General features: G+C 36.6%; 2 protein-coding genes across 3 annotated transcripts in view; one reads left to right on the forward strand and one right to left on the reverse strand.

Moving 5' to 3' along the window:
* Positions 1-4,314: 4,314 nt before the first annotated feature.
* Positions 4,315-9,495, reverse strand: LOC126054365 (uncharacterized). 2 transcript variants are annotated; one of them, XM_064043451.1, is made up of 6 exons: positions 9,359-9,495; positions 8,694-8,750; positions 8,271-8,366; positions 6,697-6,834; positions 5,991-6,118; positions 4,315-5,070 (listed from the first exon to the last, which is right to left on the reverse strand). In XM_064043451.1, exons 1-6 carry the CDS (start codon positions 9,400-9,402, stop codon positions 4,880-4,882), a joined length of 654 nt encoding a protein of 217 aa, XP_063899521.1. In that variant the 5' UTR covers positions 9,403-9,495; the 3' UTR covers positions 4,315-4,879. The 2 variants fall into 2 exon arrangements, with proteins under 2 accessions (XP_063899521.1, XP_063899522.1); XM_064043452.1 differs by lacking the exon at positions 8,694-8,750 and having other exon boundaries at positions 9,359-9,478.
* Positions 9,496-11,531: 2,036 nt separating this feature from the next.
* LOC110381656 (signal transducer and activator of transcription 5B) overlaps positions 11,532-13,052 on the forward strand; it is a 45,443-nt gene continuing 43,922 nt past the window's right edge. The window contains exon 1 of the mRNA XM_064043420.1: positions 11,532-11,746. The gene's annotated coding sequence lies outside the window, so the exon portion shown is untranslated. The remainder of the gene's footprint in view (positions 11,747-13,052) is intronic.

The following is a 13,052-nucleotide window of genomic DNA, read 5'->3' on the forward strand; positions in this document are numbered from 1 at the left end:
GGTTTTCATAAGAATTATGGCATAGACTTATGTGTCTAAGGTGTGATGGTAATAAAGAAATCTTCAAAAAGCTTTGCTGTTCTGAAGTATTAGTGACAATTTAAGTTATATATCTACTAATCGTAAGATTTACGGAGAAGAAGGTAGGTCAGGCGCCTTTTTGAAGCTCAAGCGACGTATGAGAGCCATGTCAGGTATTAAAACTAACTAATCGTTGGGTTCCTTGTCAAATCAAAACCAATGTGTCAAAGATTGATCTTGATTGATTGGTGATTTTATTTTGAAAACGATGAGCGGGTTCCATAAAACGCGTATAAGGGTAGGGCTAGTAACGTTACTCGTCCCTCGCACACCCGCATGTTGTCGCGCTACTTTCTTAGGAGATTTTGCGTTATGACATCTCCGCTAGTCATTTTGTTCTCCATAGCCAGGCGTCAAATGGCTGGCTTCGGAATGACAAAGTACTTTGATGATAGCTTTTATGCTATGATTCTTAATTAAAAGTGAGATGATATGATTTTTTTTTTCTAATTTAAATTACGTGTTATGTGATAACAAAAATATAAAAGTTTGACTTTATTGTGAGCAAAGAATAATTTTAATATTTTGCTATATTTTTTTAAGCGTTCGTTTTTAGTGCGCGTACCTACCAAAATGTTTGGTTAGATTGGTCATTAAATCCTTAAGCTTAGATTATGTAGTATGTATTTCCAAAGTAGTCGTTGATATATATACCTACATCAAAAAATATATAATCAACAGATTTAAATTTTGTAAAAAATCAAGAGAAACAGTTGAGAATATGGCGTAACTTAAAAACTAAAAAACAAACAATCATGCATGTTCGAAAAGTAATGAAATAACTTATTTAATAACCTTGACGAATAAATTGCACAAAAAAATTGTAATTCAAGTTGGAAATATGGTTTGCCTTGCCTTGGCGTCCCGGCCGATTGTCGGCCAAGGCTGTTCTCTCTGAGGGGATCAGCCAGCTGCGCAGGATATATTATTAAATGCTGATAAGATGAAGTATCTAAACTCCATGAAACATTTAAAAAACATTAGAAATGATGTCTAGATGCCTATATTATCATATTTAAATTTTATTGTGCAATTCAAAAGCTATAATATTCTTTGCATTACTAGTTGTCATTAATATCAATAAATAAATGTAGATAAAAATAAATAATTGTGTCAAAGCACGTTTCGAAGAATTGCAAACTTATAATTTTAAAATATTAAAATTTAAAGAAGAATAGTCTGTTTATTTTGGGGGTCATTAGAACATTTTTTTGTATATGCTGTCGCGAGTCCACAGCTAGCATGTGTTCGCGCGGCGGTTGCAGTGTCGCGGACATGTTAGTAATGTTCGCGCGCAATGTGTTACTGTTTGCTACAGCGAGTACACCGCGAGATAGGTACATGAGGTGTGCACATCGATGGAATCACGCTTTAGATATTTTCTTAACGTTTGTGTAACATACTTAGTCATTGTTTCTTACTAGTTTTAATGACCCCCTAAAATGGGGTCATTAGAACCTATTTGCTTTTTGACCCCGTACATCTAGATTTTTGTTTGAACTTTAACTATATGCTCGGATAAATAAAAAACTATGAAATTGTCAAAAATAAATAAGAAAATGAAAGTAGAATTAAAGTATACAATAATATATCATCAACGTAGATTATAAGGGGTGTCACAACCAGTCGGAATTTTGTTTCCTAATTCTGTAGTTAATAAAAATTAATTAATCATTATGAGTCAAGTTGACTTTGTAAATAACGAAAAACATATTTTAAGTAATTTATTTTTGTACATAAACACAAAAAAACGTAATTTCTTTACCAAATTCTGCTATTTCCTATAATTGAAATCAACGCCATCTATTGACACAAACCAGGTACTATAAGTTTCATTGCGTCACAAACAAGGTCAACTCGATTCACAGATCAAAATATACATACTCAATGAGTTTTTGATCTATTTTAAATAAAAATAAAAGTAATATAAATGTAACCTATTCTAATTGATGTGTTCAGCCACTTACAGGTAAATACCTCTTCATGTTGGGGAGAGAAGTAAAAAAATATGTATATATGCTGTAACTCTTTCGAACAATCCCGCAGCCGTGACAAGCTTTGGTCAACTAAGTATACAATACTCCATTTCAGCAGGCACATAAGTAAAGATAAAATATCAATTCATTCTTCTTTATATTTATTCTAATCTTTTATTATATAGGTTTTTTACCTTACCTTAAGGTACGTTTTGAATGCCAACTGCGAACTGCAACTGCCGACCGCACATGCCGCGGCTGCATTGAATCTTCCGCAGACGCAGTACAGATATCAATTGTTTCCATGTATTCGCTGCACGTGCGATCGACAGCTAGCTTTCAAAACGCACCTTTAGACCTTTAGTCACTTCTGTCAATTTTGACGTGAATTTTAGCGGGAAAGTTGACAGCTGTCATATTTTTTTACTTCTCTGCTCGAGCCCAAAGAAATAGAGTGTACGGTGTTATAAAAGGTTCGTTGTATGATGAAGGGGTGTCTGTGGTCATTTGAATTCGTGATTAATTCGATATAATATGATTATTATTTGATTTATAAAAGGTAGGCAGGTTCCTTATTTTTTTGGATGGACATTTATGTTATTTTAAATGCACAAAATGTCTTCAAGAACGCATGTTAATTGAAGTTTGAGTATAATTGAATTAATCACGAATTCAAAGTTAATGTTATGGTAAAAAGCGTGTAAAATATAACTGCTTAAAAACTGCTTGATGTAAAATATAATACCTAACTGTAATAAGCGCAAACTTTGTCACTATGGCAGTCTTTTTTTATACAAAAAAGTAATAATTTTGCAAAAAAAAAATACAACCATGTGAATTGAGAACTGCCTCCTTTTTGGGAAGTTGGTTAAAAAGACGTTGGAACTATAATATATATATATATATTATAAGTATTTAGAGATTTTTTTTCGTTAAGTATGTTATTTCTACTTTACCGACTTCCCACAAAAGAAGGTGATATTAGGTATGTCGGACGTGTTATAGTGCATTTTGAATTTTAGCAGCTGGTATTCCAAAATCACTTCTACAGCCAGTTTCTTTATCGAAAGTAAAAGCCAAAGTAATGTCATAAAGTAGGTACCTAACGTTTTTAGTTTTGCTGTTACTTTAGCCTTGAAAAAACGAATTTGACCATTACTTTTACTTTATGACATTACTTTGGCTTTTACTTTTGATGAAGAAACTGGCTGTTAGAGTGAATTTTCATATGAAAACTTCTGCATACATGGTTTCCAGTCTAAAATGAGTCTAACCCTTTGATTATATATATGTCGTCTAACCTAAAAATTCATGTCATCCTGCCATAGTAACACAGTTTCGTAAAATGAAAATAATAAATAATAACGACTGCAGTGTGTAGATTTTAAGAAAATTGTAATAATACTTACGGACACTTTTAAAAACATATTTTTTCCATGCAAAAAACTTGTATTTCTTTCATATTTTAGTTTTTTTGGCACAATGCAGACTAAACAGTCGACTCGATGGTTAGAAATATAAAAAAAAAAGAAATTCTTGATTCTATTCAAAGTTTTCAGTCGTTCAGATACCGGCTAAATACCTACCTGGATCTTTGTTATGTGCGTACCTACTAGCATTCATCTTCATACTGATTTATGAGCCCAAACAAACTGTCGGCCGACTAGAAGTTTGCAGTGTGCTCTTACGGCCATTTCCAATATCTTATATGTTAAAATTATACCTCTAGTAGGTCAATCAAAATTCAAGTCAAAAGATAGATAAAATATTGAAAACAGCCGTTTATCGTTAATATAAGTGTTAAGACAGCGCCATCTATCATACTGTCGGTAATTAGAATTTGTTTTTGAAAGTGCTCGATTAAAACTATCATTCGGATGAAGAAATAAACTGATATGATTTAAGTGTATTATTCGTGTTTTATTTTAAAATCTATCCTTATCTATAATAACCTGCTATTCTTTTCCCAACTATGTTGGAGTCGGCTTTCAGTCTAACGGGATGTAGCTGGGTACCAGTGTGCCACAAGGAGCGACTGCCTATCTGATCTCCTCGACCCAGTTATCCGGGCAACCCAATATCCCTTGGTAAGACTGGTTGTCAGACTTACTGGGTTCTGAATACCCGTAAAGACTGCCTAAGACATTCAGATGAGAGGTTTACCTAGATACTAACATAATATATATGATACGTCTTGTAAAAACACTCACAGAAAGATTAGGCGAGTAAATAAAAGACAAAATACAATTTAATCAGTTACAATTTTATTACAACCCCATCATTATATAAAAAACACAATAATTTATATTTTCCCATTAGAGGTATCACTAATTCCCATTGATGGGAAATTCTTGAATTGCACATCTGTGAAAATTTCAACAAAAAATGAGAATTCCCATTCGGAAAAATGAAAATTCCCATTTGGGAAAAAATAGAGTGCGAATAAGACAAGCTGTACTGTTTGTAGGAAATCAAAAATCTGTTTTATAATTTAGTAATATTTTGGCGAGTACATATAAAATAGTAGGGTAATTCCATCAAAAACTCACAAAAAAAAGCAATAATTCCCACATCCTTAATTTCCCATATTTCAGAAAAGAAAAAAAAACCAACACACAGTTCCAACAATAAAATAAAAAAATCACTTACAAAAAAGAAAAAAAACTATAGCATTGCTTTACCCGTACTCAAAAATTCCCATATACTCAAAACCACTAATGGGAAAACATAAAAAAGTAAAACATTTCTCACAGCAAATTACGAAAAATTTTCCTAAAAAAAAAAAACTATATTCACCGTTGCTAAAAAAGTACGTTACCAATTTATCCAGGTGTTCGAATGCTCATGAGTTTGGGTGATAGTCCCTTGTAGTTAGGAGGACAGAAACTGGGTGTTCCAGGTATTCTTTTACCGGGTTTGATATCAACATGCATTATTTCTGATAGTGATAACTGTTTTGTGAAAGTTTTGTCTAAAGCTCTGATTACCAGCATTGGTGAATCGGATTGTTGTCCTGGGGAAGAAAGAAAGTGGGTGATAAGTATGTTGTTAAAACTAGTTTTGCCTGTTTTATCGCGTCCTGTGGGAACTACTCATCATCATCATCTCAGGCATAGGACGTCCACTGCTGAACATAGGCCTCCCACTTAATTTTCCACAGATACCTGTTGGAGGCGACCTGCATCCAGCTTCTATTAACTACACAAAACTACGTAATGGAATGTAATAATTAAAATATTCACTTATAATACCACAAGAGCTTCAAAATTATCGGGTATTTCCCGATAGGTTCGTAGCGAGTGATTTTTCCTGGAAAACTTGACGACTTTATTTGTTTGCAGGGAACCTTGAGGGAAATGCCAGAGAATTTTGAAGCTCGTGTGGTATTCGGGGGATTATTTTTCCGTCACAAATGTCGGCCACAACCTGTCAGTTTGACATAGCAACGACCAGAGAAAATATTCAAAAAATTATCAGTATAATACCATGTAGGTTGTACCACGTGACGTCGAATGGTGCAATTCTATTGGTCGATATTTGGGTCGGAAAAATAATCATCAGAATCCCATTAGGTAATTTTCCTAGCAATGGGAAAATTCATTTATTTTTCCCATTTCAATCACTGAAGGTTTTACGATTTTGAAAATTCATATTGAGTGTCGTAAGTCTACTTTATCCTGGTATATCGTTACCTTAGAAGGTGGATGGAACTGTGAGAAACAGCCACTTATCAAAGAGGCTTCTAATTCAAATTCATTTATTTTCTGCTGTTAAAAAATTGCAGCCAAAGCATATTGAGCAAATTAAAATAGCCTATTGAAATAACGCCATTTACATACACATCGTTTAGCCAACTCGTTAACTGCTACGTTCAACGGGCTGTTTAATCAAGTGGCTAAAATATTAGCTGGCTATTTTAACCACTTGACTTACCTTTAACTTTTTTGACCGGTTTCTTTCTAGCTGGGACTGGGTATGTTTTGTTGCTGATTAAACTTCTTGCTTCTTCGCGTGGGCAATGTGGATTGAAATTCGGTTTTAGTGGTGGTTTTGGTAAGTTTCTGAAAAATATAATTTTAAAACATTGAGTGGAGGAATCATAATCATTTAATCAAACTAGGAAGCAGCAATTCAGCTTTCTGCATTTCAAAAAAATACACAAAGATAGCCCCTAAAACGCCGCCCTTCACCACTTGCCATGTGTTATTGCTAGGAAGAAGTGACGTAACAAATTCCCCAGAAACACATCATGTCTGTCTGTTTCGTTTGAAAAACTAACTATAACAACTAACTCCCGTTGATTTGAGCGAAAGGATGACTGTCTAGTCAGACATATTTGATCCAGTCATTTTCATGGTTTCCTCGAAATATTTTCCTAAGTTACACTAGTAGGTACTTGCCTCACCTAGAATAGAACCCATTCACTCGTACTTGAGAGGCTTTAATCACTGGGCCCAAATGACTGATTATACATATAAAATGTACCTATGTATTTTTCTGTGATTTTTCTTTTTATACTTACTTCATGCCTAGACAGAGCTACTGCTCTATAACCGAAATTACTTCTACGGACTATATAACCGTAAATACTTAATAGAGTTACTTTATACAGTCTACGCAGAACAAGCTACTAACATACCTCGTAGAAGAAGCCCTTCTATTAGGGAAGACTCCATACTTCAGATGTGGAGCCGTCGGGTCTGGACCACGTACCGCTGAATACGACTGACTCCAGGTCTTCTGAGTGTCTGCGCGTTTCTTTGGATTGTTGAAGAGGCTGTAGGAACAGAAAATAATATATGTTGACAGTAGTAATAATAATAATGCCTAAATGACGGTTCTTAGAAAAACGACATTTTATAAACACTTTAGGGGCCATTTTTCACGGCATGCCAGCGATGTCGCATATAGAAAAATGGCACAGAAATTTGCCATTATTGGGCTTTTGAAAATAGTCTTCAACTCTTCTAATAACATGCAGGCCCGCCGTAAGCGGGCGTGCAGCGCGTGCACAGCACGCGGGCGGCACGTCCTGGGGGGCGGCAAATCTAGCGAGTTATCACGTAATATTTAAAAAATACAATATCTTTTTACTAATGATTTGATTTCAGTATTTCCGAACACAGCAATAGCGCTAAGAATATTACTTACACTGCCGGTTTCAGTTAGGTACATATGTTGAAAGGACATTTTCAAAATTAAAGATTCTTAAAAACGATTTAAGATCAACCAGTGGCGTAGCGTGGAGCAAATGCTATTTAGGGGGCGGCAAAATTAAACCACTAAAATTTCAGAAAAAGCCGCCCTAGCTTTGGTCGTCTTCTATTAATTTTGACTGTTTCACCCTTTGCATCCCCAAAAAAATTCGCGCTCGCTGCGCTTGCGGCTCCATGACAGATATCGCAATTTATCTTTGTTTAATTGTTGAGGCATTCAATTCCGGAAAAACATTTTTCGCGCACGTCCGTTATGGCTTTTTATGATATGTTTACTTCATGAAAACTCTAAGGAAAAAATCGCGCTCGCTTCGCTCGCGGCTTTTGCACTTCACTTCTGTGCATATCTTACTTTTTGACTTTGCTTTGTTAATTTACAGTCGTTTTTATTCGTTTTGTGTCCTTAGACTAAAAAATTTTCGCGCTCGCTCCGCTCGCGCTTCCTTACATATCCCATGTGTCTATCTTATAAGTTGACTTTTCAACGGGAAACCCAGCAAATAACATATTTTACTGACTTTAAACATTGTTATAGATATTTAGGTCCCCCCCGGACCTCCTGGATACCCCCCCTTATATATTTTTTGACAAAACGAATGTAGTCGTAGGGCGGCATAATCAGTTTTGCACGCGGGCGAACAAACAGCTAGCGGCGAGCCTGATAACATGTTAGGATGAGTGTCGACCACGGCGGCTGTTCTCATATAAGGAGATCAGCCAGCTGCGCAGGACATATTATAGTGCACGAGCATTTGATAAAGTCTGGGTATGTGAATGGTTGTTACTCTTTTATGCAAAAAATACGAAAATAGATTGAACAGCCTTGTTCAGTTTAAAGGCAGAATAACTCAATTGACGGCTACTAGCTGTTTAATTAAATGGCTATTTTAACCAGTTGGCTAAAATACACATATACCTACACCTACGAAAAGTGTAGAGACACAGGGGTTAACAAGTTGGCTACGACGAATTAAATAAAGTCTGCGTAGGTACTTACAAAACTTTAGGACCCTTCCCATGATATCCTCTTGTAAGAACTGGCGTGGTATCAATGTTCCAAGATTGGGCATACGGTGCTGGGTAAGTAATTTGTCTACAAACAAAAGAAAATAACACACATCATGACTGATAATTAGAGACCGATTCTTGATTCTACCTATGTTGGGATCAGCTACCAGTCTAACCGGATGCAGCGTACCAGTGTGCGACAAGGATCGTCTGCCTATCTGACTCCTCAACCCAGTTACCCGGGCAACCCAATACCCCTTGGTTGAACTGGTTGTCAGATTTACTGGCTTCTGACTACCCGTAACGACTGCCAAAGATGTTCAATGAAAGCCGGGACCTACAGTTTATCGTGCCATTCGAAACACAGAGAGTGTGTGTTTATGTACTAATGATATGTTATGTTATGACCCACCTGGAGCAAAGTTTCGTATATACAAGCATAGATAATAAGCTTGAAATTCCTCGTGCACTGCAAAGGAGGTAGTCTTTATTGTTTTTGATCGATTTTCGTCAATTTTGACAAAGTGGATCATACATTGTTAGGGAGTAAGGGGTCAGGGGTTGTCATTGAACATCTTTGGCATTCGTTACGGGTAGTCAGAACCCAGTAAGTGACACCAGTCCAAGGGGTATTGGGTGGCCCGGGTAATTGGGTTGAGGAGGTCAGATAGGGCAGTCGCTTCTTGTAAAGCACTGGTACTCAGCTGAATCCGGTTAGAAGGACATGGTTGGGAAAAAGGCTCGGAGGAAGGACATGATCAGGGAGTAAGGAAAGATGAGCGCAGATGCCACTATGCAGGTAGGTCAGGAGCCTTCTTCTAGCTTAAATACGTACGGTGGGCATTACCAAACCAATCAGTTACGAGTGAACTAACGAGGCGTTTGCGTTCTTTGGAATATCTGTCAACGTTTTTTGGTATTCCGATAAATCTGGTCCAAAAAAGACGTGTAGGCTTTGCCCAACTATGTTGGGGTCGGCTTCCAGTCTAACCGGATGCAGCTGAGTACCAGTGTGCCACAAGGAGCGACTGCCTGTGTGACCTGGATGTAAAAAATATTAGTTCAAATTTAACTTACAGGGTTTTTGCCTTCTTTATTTTAGTTATTTTAGGTTTTTCCATGTTTTTGTATTTTATTATAATTTATTCATTTCACTTGAAAAATTTTATTATGCCATGAAAGCGTCAAGTTTTCTTGACAAATCTATTGTCAATTGAAAAAATTCACGACGACTTTTAAAATTGTGAACGTCAGAATATCTGTCACCCATAGTCCGCCTTATCGGGAATTACATGTTTGAGCCGTTTGGGGTTGAAACTCTCGGGCCGTGGGGTCCGAATGCTCACATTCTTGCTAAGGAAATTTCTAAGCGCCTTCTTGACACTTCTTGTGATACAAGTGCATGTTTAAAGCATTGCCATTCAACGTAGCAATGTAGATGAGGACCAATTTGTCGATGCCCTTTATCAGTTTGTTTTTTTTTTACTGTAAATATACATTTAGTTTACTTCAAAATAATGTTCAGTTTATTTAAAATATTTTAGGTTTTGCGCCTCGAAAAATAAATTAGCAAGTAGTCACTTCAATACAGAACATAAACATTGACGTAGGCGCTTTCTATCACAAGATCACAGTATGACAACTGGCTAATTTTGGCTACTCGAGGTAAGCCTAAATTCAATTTATTAATATCTTTATTATCAGTGAAATGGATGTGTTCCAAAATTTTATGCGGAAAAAAATATTTTTTTACGTAGTTTCTTCACACTGACGCAGATTATCTTCAAAGCCACAAGGGATTGATGGCAACTGATGGCAGCTGGTACCGAGATTGCGGGATTGTTCGAAAGAGTTACAGCGGCCTTGTTACAAAAAAAGGCCTACGACGGAACACGACGGTGTTTAGTCAGTATGAGTCTGATATTCCCTCACCGCTGCCGACCCACAGTGGGAGGGATCATTTGATGATTTTTGACGCCTTTAAAAAAAATGGCAGCTGGTACATAGCAATTTGAAAACAATTTAGAGTTGATCTACGAGGTGTGACAGCGATTCTTACGGTCACTTAAAATTGGTTTTTAAATATTACCGCGCAAAGGTTTCAATGAACCTATTTTTGAATACTTCGTTCTAAAATATTTTGTGTTCCTTTTAAATCGTGGGTTTTATATTAACAGCATAACTCTATGCATGATTTAGTACTTTTAAAGTTAATAGTTTGGCTTGAATTATTAACAAAAAATATTGCATCGTGTTTTAAAATGTAAAACTTTTATTATGTTTAAGCATTTCTGAACGTAGAATAAATAAAGACAGCTAGACAGTTTTCCTGGAAATGCCAACATGAGTTGCCATTTTTTAATTTTTACCTTTTTCTAGGTTCTTTGTGGTCAAGTATTTATGGGTACTTATGCAATTGAAATATGGTTTATTTTTAAATCGGTTCTCTTATAGAAATCCATACAACCCAGAGATTTCTTTTTATTTTAAGTTGTATTTAGCAGTTCTGGGATGGCTAGCCGTGGTGGCCTAGTGGGCAAAGAACCAACCTCTTGAGTATGAGGGCGCGGGTTCGATTCCAGGTCAGGCAAGTACCAATGCAACTTTTCTAAGTTTGTATGTACTTTCTAAGTATATCTTAGACACCAATGACTGTGTTTCGGATGGCACGTTAAACTGTAGGTCCCGGCTGTCATAGAACATCCTTGGCAGTCGTTACGGGTAGTCAGAAGCCAGTAAGTCTGACACCAGTCTAACCAAGGGGTATTGGGTTGCCCGGGTAACTGGGTTGAGGAGGTCAGGCAGGGCAGTCGCTCCTTGTAAAGCACTAGTACTCAGCTACATCCGGTTAGACTGGAAGCCGACCCCAACATAGTTTGGGAAAAAGGCTCGGAGGATGGATTTAGCAGTTCTGGGATGATATTGAATTAAACGAGTTCGCGCAATATTACTTTACTATCAAAGTAATAGTAGAGATAAAAATGAAAACCCCAATTTGAATGAAAGATAAAGCTATCAAGTTGTTGCGTTGCAAATTATATTCAGAAACCCGTCCATTTCAATAACATTTCCCAAATGTGCGATTACAAAAACTGTATTTTAGATAAGATTTCAATTGTAGATTAGGAAACAATCAAATCTATACGGCAAAAATGTTATACAATCAATTTCTTGATTTTATTTCCATCACGATATGATTACGTAACAACAAATAACTAGGGAGTTAAGTTTTACTATACTGGTATCATTAGAGCTGTCATTCAACCTTGCGCGGGTAGCGGGGCGGTATGTTTTTGCACGAGTTTCCTTGAAGTTCACTTTTTTATCAACGCGTTTTTGTCTCTCTCACGCTAAAACCGGTGTGCAAATCTACACAAAAATAATGTTTAACAACCTCTAAAGTGTGCTGTGACGACAAAACTATCATAAAAGTGTTAAATCAAGAGATATTTCGAAAAAGGAAACGTAAGTATGACTAAAATTAAAATTTTGTTTGAGTGTGTGTAGCGTTGTGTATCATGTATTCGTTGGTTGTGTGCGTCAAAATTTCTCGGAATTAGCTCGAGGCGTTCAATACAGGTAAATTGTCGGGTCAAACCACCCTGGAATTGCATAGATCGTGTAAAAAGTTGTTAATACCGCTGGCATTTCGGAAAGGTGGCCCGTGCCTAGTTTTTATTAGATCTTAAAAGTGCAAGTTGTCATTTTACGCAGTTGACAACTGTTGGATCGCGAAAAAGTTTTACCAAAGTGAATTTTGTGTGAAAAATGTTCTTTTAAAGAGGTAATTTGTATCAATTATATTTCTAAGTTGTAGCTAGATATATTAATGATATTATATGCACTTTTCTATGTCATCCCCTAAGACGACCCACTGACCCATAGTTATTCAGGGCAAATAAAAAAATTGTGTACTAAGCAACATAGTTTGAAATGTATAATTCTGCTTTTAATTTTGATGAGTAAGCTTGTTCTTATTTTAAATTGATTTCTTTGTCCTATACTATTGTTAGAATATTTATTTCTTACTAAAACTGCCTATATATTCATAATTTATTTTGGTACAGTACAGTATTCCTTTGTTCTCGTTGAACATCTTTGGCAGTCGTTACAGGTAGTCAGAAGCCAGTATGTCTGACAACCAGTCTTACCATGGAGTATTGGGTTGCCCGGGTAGGTGGGTTGATGAGGTCAGACAGGCAGTCGCTCCTTGTAAGGCACTGGTACTCAGCTGCATCCGGTTAGACTGGAAGCCGACCCTAACGTAGTTGGGAAAAAGCTCTGATCATGATGATATTTCTTTGTTCTCTTGTATAACTTACACCAGTTCAATAAGTATATCAGGCTCATCTCTCTCTGGTGGTGTTGGATTGTCGTCCCATCGCGCCATGAGAGTGAAGGAATAGTGAGTGCACCTGTGTCCAAACAAATGTGCACAAACTATAATATGTCCTGCGCAGTGGGCTTATCTCATTGGTGAACAGTTACTATTGCTGGTATATTGTGCACTCTCGATTCTCTTTGTTATAGTCCAATGGGATGGTAATCTGATACCACCGGAGAGAGATCATAAGCAGGACCGACAATAATGTGTGATACGATGCACGGGTGTGGCAGTCACCAACTGCCAGATGCTGGCTGCTTTGTGAAATGTCATCTCAGCTACAAAGTAGTTAGTAGTAGTAGCTCTTCCACACGGTTTCAATTGATCCCCGGGGAAACTTATTCTGAAATCTATCCCTACTAATATTATACATTCGAAACGTTTTTT

Source organism: Helicoverpa armigera, chromosome 31, assembly GCF_030705265.1.
Source record: "Helicoverpa armigera isolate CAAS_96S chromosome 31, ASM3070526v1, whole genome shotgun sequence".
Lineage (NCBI taxonomy): Eukaryota > Metazoa > Arthropoda > Insecta > Lepidoptera > Noctuidae > Helicoverpa > Helicoverpa armigera.

Excerpts from the sequence above, each read along its gene's own strand:
- LOC126054365 (XM_064043451.1), bottom strand. The coding sequence starts at position 9,402 with ATGGAAAAACCTAAAATAACTAAAATAAAGAAGGCAAAAACCCT. Across the intron at positions 6,835-8,270 it reads GGGAAGGGTCCTAAAGTTTT|CCTCTTCAACAATCCAAAGA; the intron begins GTAAGTACCTAC and ends CTGTTCCTACAG. Across the intron at positions 5,071-5,990 it reads ACCGGTCAAAAAAGTTAAAG|GACAACAATCCGATTCACCA; the intron begins GTAAGTCAAGTG and ends TTTCTTCCCCAG.